This window comes from Chlorocebus sabaeus, chromosome 21, assembly GCF_047675955.1.
Source record: "Chlorocebus sabaeus isolate Y175 chromosome 21, mChlSab1.0.hap1, whole genome shotgun sequence".
Lineage (NCBI taxonomy): Eukaryota > Metazoa > Chordata > Mammalia > Primates > Cercopithecidae > Chlorocebus > Chlorocebus sabaeus.
The window spans coordinates 54,452,255-54,476,203 of NC_132924.1; the positions used below are offsets into that span (position 1 = coordinate 54,452,255).

At 36.5% G+C, this 23,949-nt stretch overlaps 1 protein-coding gene across 2 annotated transcripts in view; it reads left to right on the forward strand.

Annotated features, from left to right (window-relative positions):
• The first annotated feature begins 2,515 nt into the window (after nucleotides 1-2,515).
• The window catches only part of COL28A1 (collagen type XXVIII alpha 1 chain), a 184,727-nt gene continuing 163,293 nt past the window's right edge, over nucleotides 2,516-23,949 (forward strand). For both annotated transcript variants that reach the window (XM_073009112.1, XM_073009113.1), the window contains exons 1-8: nucleotides 2,516-2,853; nucleotides 5,696-5,856; nucleotides 6,702-7,258; nucleotides 14,486-14,506; nucleotides 16,674-16,730; nucleotides 18,521-18,574; nucleotides 20,762-20,803; nucleotides 22,765-22,791. In XM_073009112.1, the coding sequence (XP_072865213.1) occupies nucleotides 5,733-5,856; nucleotides 6,702-7,258; nucleotides 14,486-14,506; nucleotides 16,674-16,730; nucleotides 18,521-18,574; nucleotides 20,762-20,803; nucleotides 22,765-22,791 (882 nt within the window). In that variant the 5' untranslated portion in view covers nucleotides 2,516-2,853; nucleotides 5,696-5,732. The remainder of the gene's footprint in view (nucleotides 2,854-5,695; nucleotides 5,857-6,701; nucleotides 7,259-14,485; nucleotides 14,507-16,673; nucleotides 16,731-18,520; nucleotides 18,575-20,761; nucleotides 20,804-22,764; nucleotides 22,792-23,949) is intronic.

A 23,949-nucleotide genomic window follows, 5' to 3' on the forward strand; every position in this document is an offset into this window, starting at 1 on the left:
CTGGTACTAGAATCAATAAACACAATGCAGATCCTACTATAGTAGCATATTCAAAGAATTTGAAAAAGTTGAAAAAAGATTTTCATCTAGCAGAGCTTTGGAGAAGAGCAATTTATTGTATCATAGACCTCAAGTGATTGATAAACACTAAAAATTACTTCTAATAATCATTCATTTCACAAATATGAGTGCTTACTCTGGGCTATTTATAGTAGTAACAATGAAAATAGTATGCTATATTTCTTCTAGAAAGACTTTACTACAAAATAACTGTCAGAAGGGCATGGACTCCACATTGCCTTTTTCTAGTCATTAGGGTTATCCATGTTCTCTTATTTGGTCTGCTGTGTGTCCAATAGCATACTAATTCAAGACCATCTGTTGGGATTAGGATTGCGGTGGCGCATTGTTTCTCTGGGTGCAAAACTAATTGCCTTTTATAGATTGACAAAACTGAAGATTTTATTTTGCATAATCTTCCCAATCAACTTAGTGCTGATTTTCATGCTTGGGAATGAGAGGTGGCAAATCTTTGGTTTGAGTTACCCTATTTAATGTTGGAGAAAGGGAATGGATGAGTAACCTGGACTCCAACCTCCTACCAACTTTAATCAAAACAGCTCCAAAGCAGAAGGGCTTTAGTCCATTTCCCCCATCCAGGAATTACTTGTTTGCTTCTTAGTGGCATTATTATTCTGCATGTTGTTAACCTGCCTCAGCAAAAAGAGAGTTGATCTGAAAAGATGCTACTTCCTTGTCTCTTGATTCTCATCTCACAAAAGTAAAAAGTGTGATTAACACCCACAGGTTACCAAGTAAATACATGGTTGTTCGCTAGGAAATTCCACTGTTACTTCTGCATTATACCCACTGTTTCTTCTTTCTGTTACCAAAGCCTCACGAAACTTCCTCAGTTCCTCAAAACCTGTTTTGTGAGGAGGAGACAGTGAAACACAAACATTCACATGGATACTTAATGACACAGTAGTTGTTATAAGTGAGGCTCATAGGTCTTATAAACCTGAGTTAAAAGTTCATTTTGCCATTCTCTAGTTTTAGTATGACAGTGGACAAGTTACAGAACCTCTCTCTGCCTCCGTCTTGGAAAAATTTGAATTCTTACAACTTCTACTATAAGTACAAGGGGTCCTGGAATAATGTTTTGTTCAATGTCATTTTGTTATAACATTGGATGAGAGAAAAAAAATCAATTCCTGGACCAGGCTGACTGTGTGGAGTTGACATGTTTTCCCCATGTCTGTGTGGGTTTTCTCCAGGTCCTGGGGTTTCCTCCCACATCCCACAGCTCTTAGGTGCATTGGTGTGTCTACATGGGTCCCTGTCTGAGAGAGTAGGTGGGTGTATGAGTACCCTGTGACAGGATTGCATCTTGTCCAGGGCTGGTGCCTGCCTTGCACCCTCAGCTGCTGGGACAGGATCTGGTCAACCATGACCCTGAACTGGAATATGGAGGTAAACAGTTATCTTGTTTTTATCAATCTTTCACAAATGTATGTATGGCTTAGATTTATTCCAAGGTTTAATATTAGAGGTTTTTTGAGTCTTTATTTAGAGGTTTAGTGATGTTTTTGTGAGTAGAAATATGCCATAGGAGCTTAACTCTTATTTATATCAATTAGCTCATGGGAAAATTGGCTTCATTATCTATTGTTTCACTTTATGTCACAGTTTCCAAGCACCTACGGAGGATGTTAAGTGAGGACTGTGGTTGTTCTTGTGAAGGACTAAATGAGGTAATGGGTGTGAAGCACTCAGGACAGTGCCTAGCACCTGGTAAGTGTCCATGAATTGGAGACTATTATTGCTATAATAAGGAAATTCATACACATTAAAATGCCTAAGAAAGTTCATTTTAAATAATCGTAACATGAACATTTATATTGCTTTCTTGGATGATCTTGCTATTCTCTATTTCAGAGGAAGTCCATGGAGAAGCCTGCCTGTTAGTTGTCTAGGGGTCAAGTGGCTTCTTTGCAGTACATATTACACTGATAAACATTGACTTAATATGGGCTGTAACCACAAGGTAGAAAATAGGGAAAAAGACAGTGGAAAAACCACAGTGACCTCCTCTCCTAGATAGAGACCAAAATATTAACCGCTGTAAACCTCTCATGTTACAGTTTGAACACATCTTAATAAATGATTAAATTCACTCTCTCATTTCGTAAGTGGGAAACTGAAGCCCCCATAAGAGTCAGGGGCAGAACTGTGACTGTACTCAGACCACTCTTTCCTTGTATATTATATATACCTTTTATTATAAAAAATTTCAAAAATCACAGAAATACAAAGACTAGAACAATGCACACCTACGTACTCATCATTCAGCTTTAATAACAATCAAACTGTTACCTCTCTTGGAAAAACAGCTTTGAATCTGAGTCTGGTGTCATTTATACTCCTTCACAGAGATGTTCAGAACCAGTATCTTAGAGCACATCCCCCAGGCAAAGAAATGTAGCAATAAAAAGAGAAGGACATAGCATGAGAAAAAAGGCAGGCTGTCAACCAATGCCTAAAATGTAGAAAGTTCTCTCAAGTTGTTTTTACAATAGTTTGGAAAACACAGTCTCATTCTGAAAGACACTGTTCCTTTAAATTGCTTACTGATCCCACCCAGATCTTGCACCCTGGCCAAATGCCTGACCACTCTTGCTTTAACTTAGTCGAATAAACATGAATAAAAGACTGCAAAAGATCCTAAAGCAAAGACTTTTATTTCCCACAGAACAGAACAATATCAAATAGCTAACTTCACCCCCTACCACAGTCCTTGCTGTTGGCATTTACTCAACTAGTCTTTAATTCCTGTTTGACAAACTTAATAAGGTAAGACATAACGGATTTATTTTAGTCACTTGAAATCAGACAGGACCATCAAGGAACTGTGGAAGACTAAATGACTTACATACTTATTAGGTGAAGAAAGCTTGCCAAAAGTTTGTGTTCTCTGCAATTACTTCAAATCAATTATTAGAAAAATATTAACATTGTTAAAATGTAGAAATTTAAAATTTAAAGTTATTTTGAAATTGATTTTTAACTTACAGTCTTCTAAATTGTTTTACAATGATGTTAATATATTTTAGGACATCTTTTTCTCAATTTGGAACAAGGTTTACAATTTAGAATTAGTTATAGAATACTTTACAACTTGGCTAATTTGTCAATTTGAATGAAGTCTTTATTCAATCATTTTATATTTGTGTAGAAACTGAGATGCAAACATTGTAACTAAAGTTGGTGAACTCTGCTATAAGATCATTTTATTTTTGAAAAATTATAAAAAATAAAGTATCTTGGATTTATTTATTGATCCTGATATTTACCCCAAATAAATTTTAGGCCAAAAGTAAAAATATGGTATTTGATTACAAATTATGATTGTTTCTGCATTTATAAAATTTAACCTATAGGAAACACAGAGGTTCACATTTCCTTCACTTAACTAAGGGCACTGTTTTTATCTGAAACCTATTTTGCTTGTATGTGACATCAGAAAGAGAGAAAGGTGAGAATTATTAAAGACAGAGGCAAAACAAAACATGGTAAAAAGTGATAAGAAATGAGTGGGCTCTCAAGATGCCAAATTAATAAAGGAGAAAGATATTTCAGGGAAGCAGTAGAACTAACAAACTAGAGAAACAAAACTAGAGAGGTATGAAAATTTCCTCTGGCTACAATAGGGAAACAGAAAGAAAAACAAGACTTTGGTTTGGGAGCGCTAGATTAAAAATGTCACAGCAAATGAGAATAAAATATGATATATTGTGATTATTATCAGTGGAAAAGTTATGTTTGTGAATATCATATATACAGGGGTCAGGTACGAATTCATGATTATATGCCAAGAAAACAGTAACAGCAGGTGCTTAGTCTTGGGAAAAGATAAATCTTTATTTAAAGCCAGTGTTTCTAAAACCTTACATGAAGGGTTTTGAAGAGTTGCTTGATTATGTTGCTTATAAAATCTTGCTCAGTTCTCAATGGAATTCAATTCTCAGTCTCTTGTTTCCAGAACTTCTGAGATGTTCCTTATGGTATGAACTCAACCAAAGAGAAAAGTCATATGTAATACCATGGCCATGGTGTTATTCCCTTTCCCCTTTGAAAATGCAATAACAACTGTGTTTTTCATATAGCCTTATCTTTACACTAACCTTCAGACTTAAAGTTGTACATCATTTAATTTTTTTCCTTGCTTAGCAAAGGGATAACTTGAGGAGAGACGGCCTTTGTGTGTTCTGTTTCCTTAGCACACTTCTTGGTTTTGTTTTGTTTTGTTTTTAATACCCAGCTCTCTTTACATTTTGGTATACATTGTCTGAGGATCAGTTGGCATTTGGCCAATTGCTACCCAAGATGTTTGATCATACCTATCCGAAGTTCTTTTAATAAACTTCCAGCTGGATGATGCTATGTGAGGAGCAGACTGTGGCATGAAGCCATCCATTGGTTCTCTTCTAACCCAACAGTTTTGTTTCTCTTTGGGGTTTATCCATCTGGCATGTATGAAAAAAGTCAGTCTCCATCTCACTCCTCACTGCCTTTGCATATATTTCCACCCTCTATTCAGAGTCTGGAAAAATCGTGCTCATGATTTCCTAGATTCTTATCCCCTAAAGGCAAGGTGCCAAAGAAGGAAAATGTGATTCCTTTTCCAGAACTCCTGAAGTCAATATAGTTTCAGCCAGCAGGCATTTTTAAGCCATACTAAATATTGATTTGAAATAAGCTTTCTCGTTGCCATTCTCTTGGGTATACTGAGGCAGCGGCACATGAGTCTTCTCCTCCCAGGGAAATCTGTGAGTTTAAGAGCCATTTGGTGTGTAGCTAGGCATATTGACTGATGGAGATTGAGGATTTTAATATAGAATTAGATTTTTCATTGTTAATCTACCCAGAAAAATAGTTTCACAGGGCTATTCAGAGTGGGTGCTTCTTGGCTTTAAGTCCTGTTTCTGTTCACTAGTTCTTTTAGCCATCCCTAGAAGAAAAGTGTTGCTTTTAAGCAAATCTATTTTTTTTTGCTCTCATATTCTTTTGATTCATTGGATATGCGGCTTTGAACCCCTGGTGGAGACAAAGTTTCCAAAGGTAGGGTAGAAAAGAGAAATGGGGTTCTATGGAAACAGAAGGGCAATTTAATTTTTACTTTGACCTCCGAACTCACTGAAGTTATGTGTGTAGTATTAAGCCTGAAAGGGTGGTGGTTATCTACAATTCTACAAAATACTAGATTTGTCAGGAATCAGTTATAATGAAAGTGAATGAAATGACCACATAGCAATCTGAATTCACCCCGAAGAATTTGGAAATGTCAAAGCAGACCCTGTGACTGAACCACAGTACTCATACAGAGTGGGAATGAAATGTTTTTAAATGGCTCTCCCAACTCTATGCTCCTCATAATACAATGGGGAATTAAGAATACTTAAATATAGTTCTTTGAATATGTAGAAACACTCACTAATAAATGTTTGGTCATGGTACCATGATTTATTTGGATTTAAATCTTTTAAAATCTCAATGTGAATATTTTTCTAGAAATATGAATGAAAACCTCTTTTTTTCCAGTCACATGACAGTTTTCAACTCTGCTGGCTTGAAATTTTAAAATAACAAACACCATATTTTATTAAAGTATTTGTAACTGACTTTTCTATTAAAGGTGCTACAAGGCAGATGATTTTTCACCATCTACCATAATGTGGAACAGATATTTTGTCTTCTGTACCCTGCTTTTGTCAGCGTTTATGAGTCAAACAGTATCCGGACAAAGAAAGAAAGGACCAAAGCCAAATTTGCTTGCAAGGAAAAGTGATGTCCAGGGTAAAAATAAATGTGTTTGTTTTTAAGTTTAGCCTGTTAAAAATACTTTTGTGAATTTTTCTAAATAGCATTTGATATAAATAGCAAGCCATATACATGTATACATGTGGTAGTCGACTTTGATAAAATTATATGATGCTAATATACCTGACATACTTATAGCACATCAGAAGTTTTAATAAGAGCACTTGTGCACCTATTATCTCATTTGAGCCTCACAGTAACCTTGTAAAATAGGCAGGATGGAGATTACTACTCATAGTATAGATTAAAAAAAAAATGAGGTCTTAAGAGGTTGAGTGGCATACTCAAGGCCATAGACAAATTAACTAGTGAGATACAGAGCTGGGATTTAAACTTAAGTTGTGTTTAAGTTAGGTTTCTTCCCCACTTACTCTTGGTATAAGGGGTATAGTCATTTTCTACCTTGATTTCAAGTAAGTTAAAAAAAACATAGGGACTCACCAATATGACACAACCTGAGAATTAGAGTATCATTTACTTCTAGACAGCTATGCTCAGTGTTAGTCGGATTTTTAAAATATGATGCATCTTGACTTCCAATTTCCTCCCACTTTCAGCAGGTTTAACATTGAAAAGATGCTCAGAATATATGATATCTTATTTATTTTAATTTGCATGATTTTACAAGGAGAATATAATTTATAAACTTAGACATTTAGTTTTTTACAATTTAAGCTTTCTGTCCAACATGTCTCTCTTACTCTCCTCACGCTGCTCTCAACACCAAACAATATACAACACACCACTTCAGGGCTTTCCTTATGCAAATTTCTTTCATGATATGAATAATTATTTTGCCTAACCTGTTTACTCTGTTTCAGGCTCCATTTGTTTCATAGATATTGTCTTCATCGTGGACAGCTCTGAAAGTTCTAAAATTGTCCTCTTTGATAAACAGAAAGATTTTGTGGATAGCTTGAGTGACAAGATTTTCCAATTGACTCCTGGTCGTTCCTTGGAATATGACATCAAACTGGCAGCCCTTCAGTTTAGCAGCTCTGTCCAAATTGATCCACCTTTTTCTTCTTGGAAGGACCTGCAGACATTTAAGCAGAAGGTTAAGTCTATGAATTTAATAGGGCAAGGTACCTTCTCTTATTATGCCATCTCCAATGCCACTAGGCTACTTAATAGAGAAGGGCGTAAGGATGGTGTGAAAGTGGCTTTGCTGATGACTGATGGCATTGACCATCCAAAGAATCCAGATGTTCAAAGTATTTCTGAAGATGCCAGAATTTCAGGAATATCGTTTATCACCATTGGACTTTCTACAGTAGTCAATGAAGCCAAACTTCGTTTGATTTCTGGGGATTCATCCAGCGAACCCCCTTTACTGTTGAGTGATCCAACACTTGTAGATAAAATTCAAGATCGCCTGGTAGGTACATAATGGGTTGATATACAGTTATCAACATAATATTGACATATTTGTTGTAAATTCCATAAGAAGAGAAACTGGGTCAAAAAGATGGAGAAAATGAGAATTCACCTTGAAAACAGAAAGAAGAATCATTCTGAAGTGTCACTCCACTTTCTTGGCAGTTTACTCCAGATAATCTGGAAAACCTCCAGGCTAATTCCCTGGAATTGCATTCTTAACTTTATTGCTGGCTGATGCTGAGGATTTTGGAAGGGGTTACTTTCCAATCATATACCTTAGGTTCCTGTTTATACAGCCTACAATCATGAACATTGCTGACTTATATTCAGGTTGTTTTCAACTTGTGGTGTTAGGCTATATTTGTACTAAGTTGGTCTTTTCCCATTCCATGTCTATACAGATATTTTTGACATAATTTTGACATTCTTACTCTTCTAAATGAGTATTTTTGACTCTGTCTCACCTATCGTTATATTATGCTACTCAAAGTTCACAGACTTCCAATTTTTAAAATTACCTCCTTGTTTCTTAGATGTTCACAAGCCCATCCAATTTAAAATCATCTGCAACCTGCAGTCAATCAACAGTTTCTACCATCAAATCAATGAGTCCCACTTGATTGGTCTGGTCAGTTTTTCTTTGTTTGTTGCTCAGCTGTGTGTAAAAGCCTTTCCTTGCTGCCTTGTAAAACACACGGCACCACAATCAAAAGGAAATCCCTCTTCGCAATATATCTCAAGGAGAAAACTCCTAGAGATAAATTGGCTGATTGGCTGAATGTTAAAAATTGATTTTCTTCAAAACTTGGATTTCTTTGATTTCCTGAGACAGGAAGGCAAAAGTGTCCTTTATGTGTCCTTTATGTACTGAGCATTTCGTATGGCTGTTTTCTACAGCTTGCATAGAAAACTCAGGCTCTATTTCAGAGACTGTTTTGCTCCTTTTGTCTTATCCGTTGATCCTTTTCTCAACATTACTCTTACTTTTTAACTCCCTGTTGTTTTCAGTATAAGATCTGAGGTTTTCTTACCTAAATAATAGCTCTTATGTATTGAGTACTCTCTCTGTATTAGGCATTTTCCTGCTCACTTTATATATTTTATTTTGTTCAATGTTTGCCACAATCTTATGATGTAGGTACTGTTATTATACCCATTTTGTAGTTGAAAATTTAAGACCAGTGAAGACCTCACAGTTTGCATGTTTAACCCTATAAAAGCATATTGAGAGAGGAAATAGTAACTGCTTTTAAAAAAAAGATTTTCTCAATCAGAACTGCTCTAAAACAGTTTAGTAGCAGCCCTCCTCTAAAATTACTACTGTTTCTAGCCTTTTTTCCTTGGGGATTCGGGGTAAATGGGAGAGTTATGCCTAGATCAGAGATAGAGCTGATGGCCCCAGCCCTGCAGTGCTCAAGGTAAGCGCTCATTCTGAGCAGCTCTTTTGCATGAAAAGGAAATTTGTAGTGGTTCCTGGCTAACACTTAACCTTGCCTGTGCCATGACTTAAGGGGTCCTTACCACTAAACATAAAACGGAGGGCTCCAGCAGGTGCAGGAGAGAATCCTGGTGATGTGATCATGAGTAGGCTGTTGGTACTTATTCATCTTTACCCTTAAGATGGATAATAGCTGACCATAGAAGATGCAGGAAAGGCAGCTCCTTTTTTGGCCTCATATCTAGGCTCAGGTTGTTCATATTCCCACCAGATACACCCTCGCTGAGAGCACTTGCCTCGCTGAGAGCACTTTCTTCACTGAGAACACAGGCTTTTGGCAGTAGACTGGAAGCAAAACTGTTTGTCTGTTCCTGGGGAACCAGAAAATCACTGAATAATACTGCTCTTCCTTAGCATCCGGTGACTTCAACTTGTTTGTTTAGCATTTGTGATTTCAACTTGTTTGTTCAGATGGAAGCTCCATCAATAAACCGCTTCTTAGAAGGAGGTGCTGCTTTCCAAACACTTCCAGGATCCAAAGTGCTTATTAGGCTCTTCAAAGAATGGTATACCAACTTTCAATGTTTCAAATTGCCACCATCTAGAAGGCAGAAATTGACTTTTTTTTTTTTTTTTTTTTTGAGACGGAGTTTCGCTCCTGCCGCCCAGGCTGGAGTGCAGCAGCGCCATCTCAGTTCACTGCAACCTCTGCCTCCGGGGTTCAATCGATTCTCCTGCCTTAGCCTCTCAAGTAGCTGGGATTACAGGCGCCTGCCACCACACCCGGTTAATTTTTTTTTTTTTTTTTTATTTTTGAGTAGAGATGGCCAGGCTGTTCTCAAACTCCTGACCTCAGGTGATGCACCCGCCTTGGCCTCCCAAAGTGTTGGGATTACAGGTGTGAGGCACAGCGCCTGGCCCAGAACTTGACTCTTGATGAGATCATTGGAAAAATTCTTTATTTAATCCCTTTGTATTACATCTTTAGTTGAATTTTTAAACTTTTTATTTTGAAATAATTATGTAGTTGACTTTTTAAATAAGTTAATTAGGTGTGATTTAAGTATACTACTGCATCAAATTAAAGTGCACAATTCCATGAGCTTTTGACATAGGTACGCACGTGTGAAACTACCAACAAAATTGGGACAGAGAACATTTCCATCACCTCCCCAAATTGCCTCATGTCTCTTTGTAAGACCTCCTTTGCTCCTGAGCTACTGATCTGACTTTTGTGACTCTAGATTAGTGTATACTTTCTAGAATTTTATACAAACTCAAATAGTATGTATTCTTTTTGTGTCAGGCTTCTCGTACCCAGCATACTGATTTTCAAACTCATCAGGCTTGTTTTCTGTATCAGAAGTTTACTCCCTTTTATTGTAGAATAGACTTTAGTGGAATTTAATGGACATGAGTATACAGAATGAATGGATTCTTCAGGAGCCGAGACAAATCAAATAATTGTAAATTCCTTGATGCCTCTAGTAGGAATTATCATGTAAGAACCCTATAGAAACATTTTAGTTCTGAATTACCCAAAAGAGACTTGATTCCAAATTGAAGGAGACATGTAATATATTTTTGCTGCTATTTTATTATAATTTACATGATAGTATTGAAACCAAAGAAACACAACCCAAAGTCCTGGGTGTGTGTGTGTGTGTGTATATATATATATATATATATATATTTTTTTTTTTTTTGAGATGGAGTCTTGCTCTGCCGCCCAGGCTGGAGTGGTCTTGGGTATATATTACTTTGTCCTGTAGAAGAGTAAGAGAGGATATGTGAAAATTAAAAACAATTTTTTCCCTCTCTTGCCTTTGATGTTAAATATTTAAAAAGCCTTTATGGAAATAAGGATTGTGACAAATTTGTCTTTTTTTTCTGAGATATTTTTTAAAAACATAAATTTAAGGTATTCCCTCCCTCACATACCAAGAAGAGATCAATGTGATGATGTCTATATCATCTTTAGAATTCTATGCTTTGTTAATCTATTAATTATGATCACTTTCCATTTTTTTCAAGACTTCCTCTGTTTAGGGCCTTATTTTTGTTTTCTGTTTTAGATTTTATAGTGGCTGTTTTGCTACCATTTTAAGTTGAATTTTTTTGTCACAGGGTTTGTTCTACTTGCCTACCAAGTGCTTTACTGTCATTCTACGTGCTATGATATTTGTCCATTCCTCACATGTTTTCTGTCCCCTTCTCGTAGCATAGACCTTATACTCCTTGAAAAATTGGTGGCTCCATTCTAGCATTCTGGTTTCACATATATAATATATGTGAATATATGCCATATATATGGATCCATTAATGAAATTCTGACTGCGTTTTCTTTTGCTGTCATGAGACCCTTTCCCTATTTATCCTTTTCATTGAAACTCAAGCATCCCCACAGTCTGTCATCGAACATGCCCTCCTCTCAGGTTTTGACACAGTTCTCCTTGCAGCCTGCTTCCCTGCCTGGGTGCAAGCCCTCGCCACCTCCCAAGGCCTCCGGCTCTGTCCATGTGGGCCCTTCTGTCCACTCCCTTTAAATGTCCCTCCTAACTGCCTCCTTTGTCTTATTGCCCACACTAGTCCTTATGACTTTTTTCCCCCTAAACTTTGACATATAGGACAGCATACCATCAATGGGTGGCCCTTTGCATTCCTCTCTTCAAAACCATCCAGAAAACCCATCTATTCCAAGAAGCCATCTTGTTACTGGCTCCCCCGCCCCTGGCCTAGGACCTCCTTCCTACTCGGGTTTCTGTGTGTTGTCCTCTGTTCCTGGGGCTTATAGCCTATAAGAGCCCTCAGGGATGGGACTTTGTTCTTTGTTTGAAACAGTCTTATCTATTGTGTAGTTTTGGGTTCATTTTTGTTTCCATAGAAATATAAATTCCAGCAAACACAAATTTAAATGAGTTCCAAAAATAGTTTTTTGCATTGCTATGGTTTTAAGCCTTATGCCACATATTTCTAAAGAGCAATATGGCAAAGCAGAAATTGAATTTTAAAAGAAAGAACTGAAAAGAAGTGTAAAATTACACATCAGACACAGTAAGAGCTGAATTCATGAATTTAAAAACTGATTAAGATATTGCTTATTGTGGCTGGGTGTGGTGGCTCACACCTGTAATCCCAGCACTTTGGGAGGCCAAGGCGGGTGGATCACTTGAGATCAGGAGTTTGAGACCAGCCTGGCCAACATGATGAAACCCTGTCTCTACTAAAAATACAAAAATTAGGCTGGCATGTTGGTGCGCTCCTATAATTCCAGCTACTCCAGAGGCTGAGGCAGGAGAATTGCTTAAACCCGGGAGGTGTAGGTTGCAGTGAGCCAAGATCTTGCCACTGCACTTCAGCCTAGGTGACAGGGTGAGACTCTATCTCAAAAAGAAAAAAAAAAAAAAGACATTGTTCATTGTAAAAAGATTGTAAAGTGACAAAAATTTAAATTTTTCTTTATTTCAGTAGTGGTTTTTAAATATTACAATTTGACTTGAATTATTAGTTGTTTTACTGCCTCTGTTGAACCTCTTTTGAATTTCTTTTCTCTCTCTTTCTCCCAGAGGAAACCACTCTCTGACGTGGTTTGAAATATTTTACATATTTTAATAAATCAGATCATATTGTACGTATCTATCTACAACTTGCTTTTGCACTCAATTTTTTTTTGGAAATGTTGTCGAAAGGCGTAGATCCAATGCGTTCACTTTAACTGCTGAGTAGTATTTCATTTACTGATCCATTCCACTATTGGCAATTATTTTATTTACAGTTTTTCATTACAAAAAACAACGAATGCTGAAATGTGCAAGAGCAAGAATTTCCCTGTGGTGTGTCTGGAAAGGATGTCAGGATAACAGGCGAAAGCAAGAATTGTCCTGGCAGCCTAGTGGTAATGCATGTCCATCTTCAGCTTTGTAGGCATAGCCAAATGTTCTACAGAGGGTAATACTATTTTAACTAAAATTATCAGTGTATCTGAGTTCCTATTTCTCCATAGGACCTCCTAGCTCTTAAAGATACAAGTATCTCATCTGCTTTCAGCCTGGATTTACATGGCTAGTAATTTTAAATCGTTTGGTTGGGAAGGGTGGTAGGTCAGACTCTAAATTTTGTACATAGTGTCTGTGGCTAGGGTTTTATAGCTCCTGAGATCGTGTAGTCAAACTTTATCCTTTTTAATATGTGGAGAAAACTACCTGGAAGGATTGTATGACTTGTCCAAGGCCACATAGCTAGTTAATGGTTGAAACAGGATGGAAACCCAGAATGACACTTAATTCCCAGCCTAATTTTTTCCCTATTAAATAATTATAGCCACTTAAAGCATTTTGTTATCTCGTCCCTCTATATTATTAGTTTGTATGGAAATAAAGTAAAAATAAAACTGAAGGGATGCAGCATCCTTCATAAAGCTACATACTCTTATTTAACTTCCTTGTTAGCTTCTGCATTTTTAATATCTTGCAACAAATATTCCAGTGCTTGTTCCTTCATCTTTCTATTTTATCGTATGTAAATTACCCTTTCAGATGAAATCATTAGGCACTGATTTGATATATAATTTCTAGGTTAAGAAAGTACTAATTCTATATGTAAACATAGGTTAGTTTCTTACCAGCGTTTGACTTCCAACATGGCCTTCAGTGCACTTATCAGGTAATATCCCACTGAATTAAAGTATGGTAGTGAGGCCTAGGTGTTGGACAAAAACAAGATCCTGACACTTCTGCAAAATTATAAATTTAAAATAGTTTTGAAAAATATTCTGGCTAATTCATTCCTGTATGGTACATATGACATGCACTGAAGACTGTCAGGAGGCACAGCCCAAGTGTGTTACCTTGGTTGAGTCACATTATGGTGGAACCATGTTTCCTTATTGCAAAGCAAGAGGTTGAGTCTGATTGACTTCTAAGACTCATTATATTTGTTTTTTTGTTTTTCATAATGATCACTTTTTATTATGAAATATTTATTACTTTTCTATAACTTAATTTTTTTCCTAAGGTAGCCAGTTATAAATGTAGGTCGTCTTTACATAAGTAATGCATATTACTATGAACTGTTCAAAATTTTTACCATAATATTATTCCTAATATTGTTTAAATTTAAAAGTTGAGTATCTTCTTTGCTTATGTTGAAATTCTATAAATAAAGTACCATATTAGAGGCTTTTCAAATTTGAAATAGAAGACCCTTCTCCTAGTGATCATAATAATGGAAATCTTTGTCTGCTCATAATTCAGACCATCTCAAAAAATGTCACTGGACTTTGTAATTTTCTCTTTTTGAGTTTTAATATGATCTAACACCCATTAATATTTCATGAAGTTATGACTATATTATTTTAATCTTGAAAAATAAATCATGAAAAATAGATGCATGTATATGTGGATAAGGATGGAAAAAATTGAAAATATAAAATTATATATTCTGCCTCAGTCTTTGTATGTAAAAGTGAGAGCTTTCTCATTATGACTGATTAACTTTATAGTCAAATTATGGAGATTACAGAGCTGATAAAGAAAACAAAAGATAAAACATAGAATGCAGTAAGATGAAGTTCCTAGAAAATATAGATTAATTTTTAATGGTAGTTATATCTCCTATTATTACATGGCTGGAACTGCTCCTTGGGTGGTTGATTGGTTGGCTTCATTGCTTTTACAAAAAGGCTGAATTGTGGAAACTTCATATGCCATGGGGAATAATTATGACTAATAAGTAGCTGAAAGCAGAACTATGAATTGAGTTAATGCTTCATTCTTTTTTCCCTTGTAGGATATCTTATTTGAAAAGAAGGTAAGCATCACATGCTTTGATTACTACGAATTACTCTAAAAACCTGGATTATCAGATCAGCATTATAATTCATATTAGAAGATTAAGTGTGACTAAATAAAAAAGCTTAGTTCTTTTAAAATGAGCCACTCTATTCTGAGGCAGCCATCTGATTTCTTTTATACTACCATATTCAATGCAAGTTGGAAAATTTGGAAAAAGTAGGAAATATTGAATGTGATTCCAGGAGTGATTTTAGAAATCAGTCATAAGCAAACCACATAGTTGTTGCTTACTTTGATGTGCTTCCTTTATTCTAAGCATGTATCTGACATCAGCCACATCAGGTCCTCTATTTTGGGGGGTGTTCCTAGTGTTGGCTAGGTTAGGCAGAGGGTTCCCAGCTAAGAGACAGAGTTTAGAGTCATCCCCTGCTGCCAGACAATTGACTTTGAGCTCATTCTCCTTATTGTAAAGAAAAGGCAGCCTGATGATGGCAACCAGACCATGTGGCAAAGGAATCTGGCCAGTAAGATTGAATGGGCCTTAGCACAATAGACAATCATCAGCTTGCTGAGGAGTCATGTCCTGGACATGCACTTCTTAAAAGAAAGAGTTTGGAACATCTGAACTTTGTTCAATGAGCTGCTTATTTAACATCAGGAAATTTACACTATCATTGCATAAAATAATAGGAGTTAACCAAACCTGTAGCGCACCATGTTTAATTAAATTGTACATGTTCAGATATACCATTATGTTATGGACCATTAAGAAAGGAAAAAAAAACGGCCGGGCATGGTGGCTCACGCCTGTAATCCCAGCACTTTGGGAGGCCGAGGTGGGTGGATCACGAGGTCAGAAGATCGAGATCATCCTGGCCAACATGCTGAAACCGCATCTCTACTAAAAATATAAAAAAATTAGCTGGGGTGGTGGCGCATGACTGTAGTCCCAGCTACTTGGGAAGCTGAGGCAGGAGAATCACTTGAAACCAGGAGGCAGAGGTTGCAGTGAGCCAAGATCGCCACTGCACTCCAGCCTGGTGATAGAGCGAGACTCTGTTTAAAAAAAAAGAAAGAAAAAAAACCCTTGCCAACTTAACTATGATACAGTGTCTTCTTATTAATTGTAATTTTTATTTTACACATATAGAAAGAAGTTTTTAGACATTTTGGACGTAGATTTTAAAATCCTGTATCACTTTCATATATACATATAAGGGAATATGTAAGCAAAATAACTTGGTTATTTCTAAAACTTTTTCACATCACAGTCTAAATCAAGCTTGTTCAACTTGCTGCCTGCAGGCTGTGTGCGGCCCAGGACGACTTTGAATGTGGACCAACACAAATTTATAAACCTTTTAAAAACGTTATAAAATGTATGCATGGACTTTTTCTTTTTTTCTTTTTTTTTTGGCTCATCAGCTATCGTTAGTGTTAGTGTATTTTATGTGTGGCCCAAGGCAATTCTTCTTCCAATGTGGCACAGGGAAGCCAAAAGATTAGACATCCCTGGTAAATCTTCTGAATCATTTTTTGTCTGAGTTGGTGATGTCCTTGTTTTTCCACATAATACTGACTTCTATGCCAGCGAAAGCATTGGTGATGAAGCATGTCTTAAGAATGTTCTGGAATTTTCTTCCATTTCATTCTGTAAGTTTTGAAGTGCATGTGCAAAAAGCAACTACTTTGTCATGACTGAACCTGATCAACAGCTATTGTAAGACTCACTCTGATTTCAGAGTTGTTAAAATGAGGAAGAAGGTGCATCTTAGAATTAGTAAAATATGGTATAAGTCGAATGTTTTCCTTTGCCTAGTAAAGGAGCATTTAATATTATTATATTATTGAGCTTTGATGTGTTATGTAGAAGAGAAGCAGCAGAAATTCTAAAAGTCCACTGAAAATATTTATTTTCTCCTTTTAACTGGCATCTATATATTATATATGTATTTTTGATGGGATGTCTATTTTATTTAACTATACTGAAATTTAATAATATTTTGTTAGCTGGCTCTTGATAGGTATAAATTTGCCTAGAATAATTTAATGGAGAGAGCAAAACCTCCATAAATGTGCAAGGTAAAATTTCTTAGAAAGTGTTCCAGTTGGTTATATACTGAATACAATTCGAAATGCTATATTTCACTGTGTGTTAATATCATATTTCATTATTGATTCAGTGTGAACACAAGATTTGTGAATGTGAGAAGGGAGATCCAGGTGATCCAGGGCCTCCTGTGAGTATATTTCTACTTTGAACTTAAGTCAGAAAGTCCTAGCAATGATAGCTCTACTCGTTCTTGAAAACATTGGGGCTATTTTGCACTGTTGAAAAGCAATTGCTTGGAAATGGCAGCAAAAATGGAAATGCTACTTCTTTCTTTTATTTCTAAAGGGACGCATTCTATCCTTAGAAATAAGCCTGGGATTTTACTGACTTGAACTGAGGGCAGGAGTGTTTTGAAGTTGTTCCCACAAAGGACATTTATGTCCCTCCTCGTAAAATAATTGAAGCCAGAATTTCTCAATAGTGAACTGAATACAGAAAAAGCTAATACAAATAATCCGTGCTTTAAGCAAAGCTTTATCCCACTAGAAACAAGAAGCATAAGCCTCTCTGAAAGTTAAATGTTGGCTTCACACGAATGCAGCAGTGCAGCAGCAACACCATGTGGCCTCATGGACAGGAAGCTGGTCGCGATGCTTTGGGGGATTAGGGTGACTTCTGTGAAATGGAAGTAAGCACGTGGCAACCAAAAATAAATGGCAGGATTTACTATGATGATTCATCATTTGATAAGATAATCCAGGAAGGAGTGCTTTCTTTATATTCTGGCCTAATAACTTGTAGGTGCCATGTCTGTACTGGGAAGGCATTTGAAATGACATCTAGATCACTGGAAATGCTGAGCACTTTTTTAACATTTATCTTCATAAAGCATCCACGTGCTTATTCAGTCTTCTATTTATTTGTGTAATTACAAATATCATCCTTAGGGTTCAGAAGAAGCCCTATGGAGAGTCTCACAAAACGCATGGATAAAAATTTTCAACTAATGCTTGTATTTGGGGCCAGGAGGGGAATGTGTATTGTGAATGTATTAGAAGGTGACAAATTTTACCTTGAGACTCGGATCCAAAGCCTACACTTTTTCAAACCATCCTACCAATCAAGGGATCTTTTTCTCCTCAAATGCAAAGTTAGATGCATTATATGATAATGGGGCAGCCAGTAGAAGCTGACTTTGGCTAAAGCAAAGGTTTAGCCATCCCTTCATATAAAGTCTTCGTTTATCCCCATTACACCAAGAAATGGCCAGGGTAAGGAATATTTCTTTATGTTTTAAAATGAACAGTAAGAAAGCTCAGCATTCTTGCTAAGCACCTGACAATTTTGTCACATTCTTGTCACATTTTAGGGATAAGCCACAGAATATGTCATTTAACATTTATCGAGTACCCCCAACACCAGTTCTCAGAAAAGCAAGCTTTTTGGTTGATTAGGAGCAGGAAAACAAAATGCTTTTCTGGAACACGATAACAGAGCTCCTTTCTCCCATCTTTTGAGATTGTCTCCTGGATATCAGAACCTCTTTGACCAAAGGCAAGCAAGCTGGCCTGGTCCTTTTAAAAGTGAGCAACAGAGGGGAATTGTAGAAGTGACCCACAAGGAAGAGAGGTTGGGAACAACTCCTATCCTTTGGCCTGTTGCAGCTACTCTTTTAAATCTTTGCATGAGTTTGATTTTGTTTTCAAAACTGCTGAGAAGTAATTGTTTTGGGAAGAAGTAATTGGTGGGAAGAGAGAAACATTATTCTCTTTTGAGCAAATGTAGAAAATCTGCCAATTCACGACAGTGGTTTTCCCGGTGTAGAAAAAGGGAGAAGAGAGTTGAATTTCTGCTTGGCAGGTAAAGGTTTTACAATTCACCCTCATTCTAGGAGACAAAACTGATCAGAAATTATTATAAAGTATAGAAAACAATAGAATACCTACTTAAAATAATATTTTTTCCCTTTGCCTTCAGGGTACACATGGAAACCCAGGTATCAAAGGTGAGCGAGGACCAAAAGGAAGCCCGGTAAATGAATAAACAGCTTTTCTTTAAACCAGCATAACTCCTTCTAGATTTTTTTTAAAACAACAATTTTAAAAATAAAAAGCATTGTAGTATATGGCAAAAATCTGACAACTTTTGTGAAGAGTACAGGATGTCCACTTCCTATATTATCTATCTTATTTCTGTTAGCTTGTATTCACAAATTCTGAGTAACATATGAACATTTTAGTCAGTAAGTTTAGGAAACCTGGGGACATCAAATAAACAGAAACTAGTACTTAAACGATAGCAGCCCATCTTATTTAGGACAGTGTTTCATTAACTGCTAATAAGTGTTCCATATCAAACTGACATTGGCACTTGTGCTTTTAATGGGTCTACTTTTAATGAATAACTGACAATAATAATAGAAAAGCCACCAGATGGTTTCTCACTCCCAGAGCATCTTCAAGTACTTCTCCAATTCTTTTCTCTGAGTACCTACCAAAAAAATAAAAAAATAAAAAACTTCCTAGGCTTTTAAAGAAAACATTCACCTGTTCAGATCATTGTTAGGATTTTGGTTCCAAGTTCAAGAGCAACAGCAGGAATCACAAAGAGAAAAGTAGATATAACTATGTGAAAATTTAAGGCAAAATTCTGTGTAATGAAAAAATAATAATTAAAGAAAAAGAAGTGATATACTTTGGTTGTGTCCTTACTCAAATCTCATCTTGAATTGTATGTAGCTCCCATAATTCCCACATGTGGTGGGAGAGACTGGTGGGAGGTAATTAAATCATGGGGGGCGGGTCTTTCTCATGCTGTTCTTGTGATCGTGAATAAGTCTCATGAGATCTGATGGTTTTATAAGGGGAAGTTCCCCTACATATGCTCTCTTGCCTGTCATCCTATAAGATGTGGCTTTGTTCCTCCTTCACCTTCCTCCATGATTGTGAGGCCTCCCTAGCACTGTGGAACTGTGAGGCCATTAAACTTCTTTCCTTTATAAAGACACCAGTCTCAGGTGTGTCTTTGTTAGCAGCATAAGAATGGCCTAATATAAGGAGGGAATATTAAAGAAATAGAAATATCAGGGAATATTTGCATCAAATGTAATGGACATTGGCTTAATTTCTATAGCACACTGAGTTAATTTCTGAACACAATTTTCAAGAGAGAAAACAAAACTAGTAAAGAAAAAAGTAAAAGCACATTTAATTTCATTAGGTAATAAAATAAATTTAAATAGAATGAGATATCCTTTAGTAGTGATACTTATGAGGATTTTTTTTTCTCTTGGTTTTCTAGTTCACATCGTTTGTTTTTGTGTGTGTTTTGAAGTTTAAAAACATTTCTTTCATTATAGTAATTAACACAGCAATATTAAAACAATAATAACTAATTATAGCAATGTGGCAGCGAAACTGGTTTGCTTTTCATTGCAGGTAACTTGACACAAATAGTTTGGGAGCAATATATAAGAGGCACTCGAGTACTAACAAAGTTAACTATTAAAAATTAACTCATAAATGAACTCTAAAACAGCCCTATTAGAAAATTTTTAGGGAGGTAATGAAAAAAAATCGTAAGTTAAATGCATAAAAGTATTTTTGGCAATTGTCTGCTTGTCAAGGAAAGGGAATATAGCAACCTTGGATAGCTTTACAACATACACACACATGCACAACCAAACAACCCTATACTCGCTCATCTTATGTACGTTCAAACTGATGCCATCATGTCTTCTTTTTGTTGTGTTAAATACCCATTAGAAATGTATGTTCACCTTTTATTTCTTTGGTTTGTAATTTTGTGCCACAGAATATATTTTCTTAAATCTTGCTGAAATCAAGCAATTACTTTTGAGGACATTTTGGAAAACATTCCAAAGCCCCTTAGAGAAAAACCAGAGTGACTGGCTCCAAGTGACTATAATGCTGAATTTGAGAACAACGGCTGTGTTGTTCAACCGGGATGTGGCGTAAGCTGTGAAAATGTACCTGGATCCTGCACCCTACACATCTGGCTTCACTCCAAAGGGCAAAGTTTATCTGAGTTGCTATTTTTTTTCTTTTTGCCTAGATTGCATGGGTAAAATGTCAATGGGAAAGACTAAAGATGTTTCCTAATTGGGCTAAGCTATTAATCTTCTGTATAATGCATTTTATTGAGCAACCAGTCACTCTTCAGGGTTGTGGAATTTTGACTGTTTTTTGTTTGTCACAGGGCGACGCTCAAAAAGGAGAAGCTGGAGAAAGAGGTCCTGGGGTATGTACACAACTGGGATGCCTTCCTAAGAAAGTCATCCTAGGTTACTGATTTTGTGGTTGACCATTTTGACCCCTATAGTGCAAGTGCAAAAGTGATTTCTATCTACCCTGTGCTCTTGATGGCTCAGGAAGGCAATCAGAAAGATATGATCTTAGAATTGGAAATGTGGGGAGAAAATACTCAGCTCAACAGGAGTGAAAACGGGAGCAGGAGTGTTCAACCCTATCAAATTCTCTGATGCTTAATTTGACATTGGTGAAAGGCTCCAATGAGAAAACTATTTGCTTTATTTCTTATGTTTTTAAAGATAAGGAATAGGTTAGAATTTCAGGAGCATAAGAACTACATGGTCTAAACTATGCTTTTTTAATCCAATTCTACAGACATAATAAAATGTATCATTCTATTTGATTTCTTATCCCCCAAATTAGAAGATAGTAGATATTGCCCAAGAACAAATTACAGTGTGTTTCTTATTTTGCACTTTTCTGACATTGCAGTAAGTGTATCAAATAGCAGAGATATGTACAGTGAATAAAAAGAAGACCATATGACATTGCCACTCTCTGCTTGTCCCCTGGATGTGCCCTGGACTTAGACCCAGAGATGTTAAAAACTGTTCTCTTGGTATTTTTAATCAACTTCATTTAAAAATCTGACAGAAACTTTGGTAATGTCAATAAAAAACTGAAATTTGTGTTATTCATTCAGGAAACATTTCTTAGGTGTCTTCTATGTATAAAGCATACGAGTATGTAAAATAAAACTAAGATAACATAATTGTATTTTTAAATAGCTTATTATCTCATAAGGAACAATTCTATGTTCATCTTCTATTTCTCATTGACCACACACTTGGAAGTTTTATTTACTTTGTGAAGTTTCTTTTTGTAAAAAAAGTCAGTCTAGGCAAAGTGACTCATACCTGTAATACCAGTACTTTGGGAGGCCTAGGTGGCCTTAAGTGATTAAGGGCACTTGTTCGAGACCAGCCTGAGCAGCGTAGTGAGACCGTCTCTCTACAAATAAACAAATAAATAGATAATACTATTAATAAAAAAGTCATGCATAGAACAAAATTTTGTAGTCTGACTCACATGTAACTGCAATAATAGCTTATTTATTAAATAGCTTTCTTCAGCTGTCTAAATAAATCTGACAATTCTATTTCCATACTTGAAAAATATAGCTATATGAAAGACAAAAAATCCCATTTGAAGAGAACTTGCTGCTGCTTAGAGTTGCTAATTTCCCAGGCCATGTAATATTCATTATTGTATTTCTTGAAGGGCCATGGGCAGTGACACAGTAGAAAAGGCTGTACGGGATTCACAAGGGTGACACACAGAAGACAGCAGAAGTGCTGGCCCCTTATTTAGTGTGAGATAGAAGACAGTAGCTTAAAGGTCACTGTCTCATCAGAGCTGATAAAGGAATCTGTCATGTCCTTGATGTTATATATTTTAGACTGAATTTGAAAGGAGGACCATAATGGATACAAATATTTATACACATTTTAAAGGCCATTACCTCAGCTCATTTTCAAAGCCAATTTCTTTCAGAGTCTCTGTGAAACATTTTTAGCTGCAATAGTTCATAGTTTAAAAGTCAATATAACAGTTTTGAAGGGACCATTATAGGCCATCACTTCTACAATGACTTTCAGTGTACATTATCGCCTCTAGTTTGGGGCCGAAGGGCAAGAAAATGGATATGAAAAAATACCTGAAACAGAGAATAAAATGTGATAAAGAGAAAACAGATTATTTTCTTCTCCTCAGTAAATGCACATTTCTCCAAGCACAAAGAGAAATGAAACAGTTTACATTTATGTGGTCTAATTTTCCGGACGGTATAGATGTGTTTTTGTTATACCTTGTAATTGAAAAATACCTAATCCTTATTCTAACTTTGCCTTAGAGTATCATATTTTACTTTTTCTTCTCTTTTTAAATTAGGGAATTCCTGGGTACAAGGGTGACAAGGTAAGCTGGTAATAACAAATAGATAGACCAGAATTTCAAAAAGAAAAACAGAAACAGAAATGTACTTATGAACTTAATAAAAGTTATTTTCTTTGTTTTTGTAAGTCTGGATTCCCTCATTCCTTAGTTAACATAAAGCAATAATAGAACTTAACATATGGATGTGTGTTATAGGGATGGAGGGTACCATAAGATTCCTGAGATTAGAATCCAGCCTCCTTCAGCTTTGCAAACATGAATTATTTTAATAGAGAACCCCAGTTTATAAGCCATGCAGCACAGGTATGCAGGCTAAAAGTTTCTTTACACAAACAGATTCAGCAATGCTGCAAGTAGGTTGCTCCCTTGGTGCTTAACTTCCTATGAAAACCTAGACACCAAATCCTCTTCCAGGGGAAAGAGAGGATTTATCCTGGCTAAGCAGTGAAGAGCCACTGACTTCGTTGAATTAGGCAACTGGGTAGAGCTCTCAGGGGAGTAAATTTGGCAAACAAGCAAACTAAAGGTATGGGTTGGTAGATGATTTGATGATTATTTGTGAGTTACAAATTAGGATACCAAACTGCTTTAAAAGGGTTTAACAAGTTGTACTGGGGCTCAGGAGCCTCTGAGAGTACTCACTGGTTCATTGGTTAGTCTGTCCCACAGTTCTCATTATTATCAGATTTTCTATCTGAATCAGAACATGCACCTATCATCCATTCCATCCTACAGGGCTACAACCCTCAGGCATGGGAAAGAGGCTGGAACTTTAGAGGGTCCAGCTGTGAGTCTCCTCTGGCCTCCCTACTTCCCATGGAGCCAGGAGTCTGCAGGAGGTCTGTGCTTCCTTCTCCTGGATCATACATTGGGTAACCAAGACCCCAAAAGGCCTGCTGCTGGGAGGGCATACAAAAACCTCCTTTCCATATCCAACATCTTTCTAGGCTGGAGGGGGAGCCAAATGGGAGCTGTTTGTTGGGGCAGGAGAGGTCATGTAGGGGGCTTTGTTGTGCTGTCGGGGGCGTCTTCACATGTGTGCTCATGCTCTTCTTGCTTTGGAAGGAGTTGGAGGTGGGAAGTGAAGTGGGGGCCAGGCTGCAGGGGTCTATGTCTGGAAAGGACCTCTGAGGGATTCACAAGTCTTTTAATTTTTTATTCCTTTTGAAGACATACTTG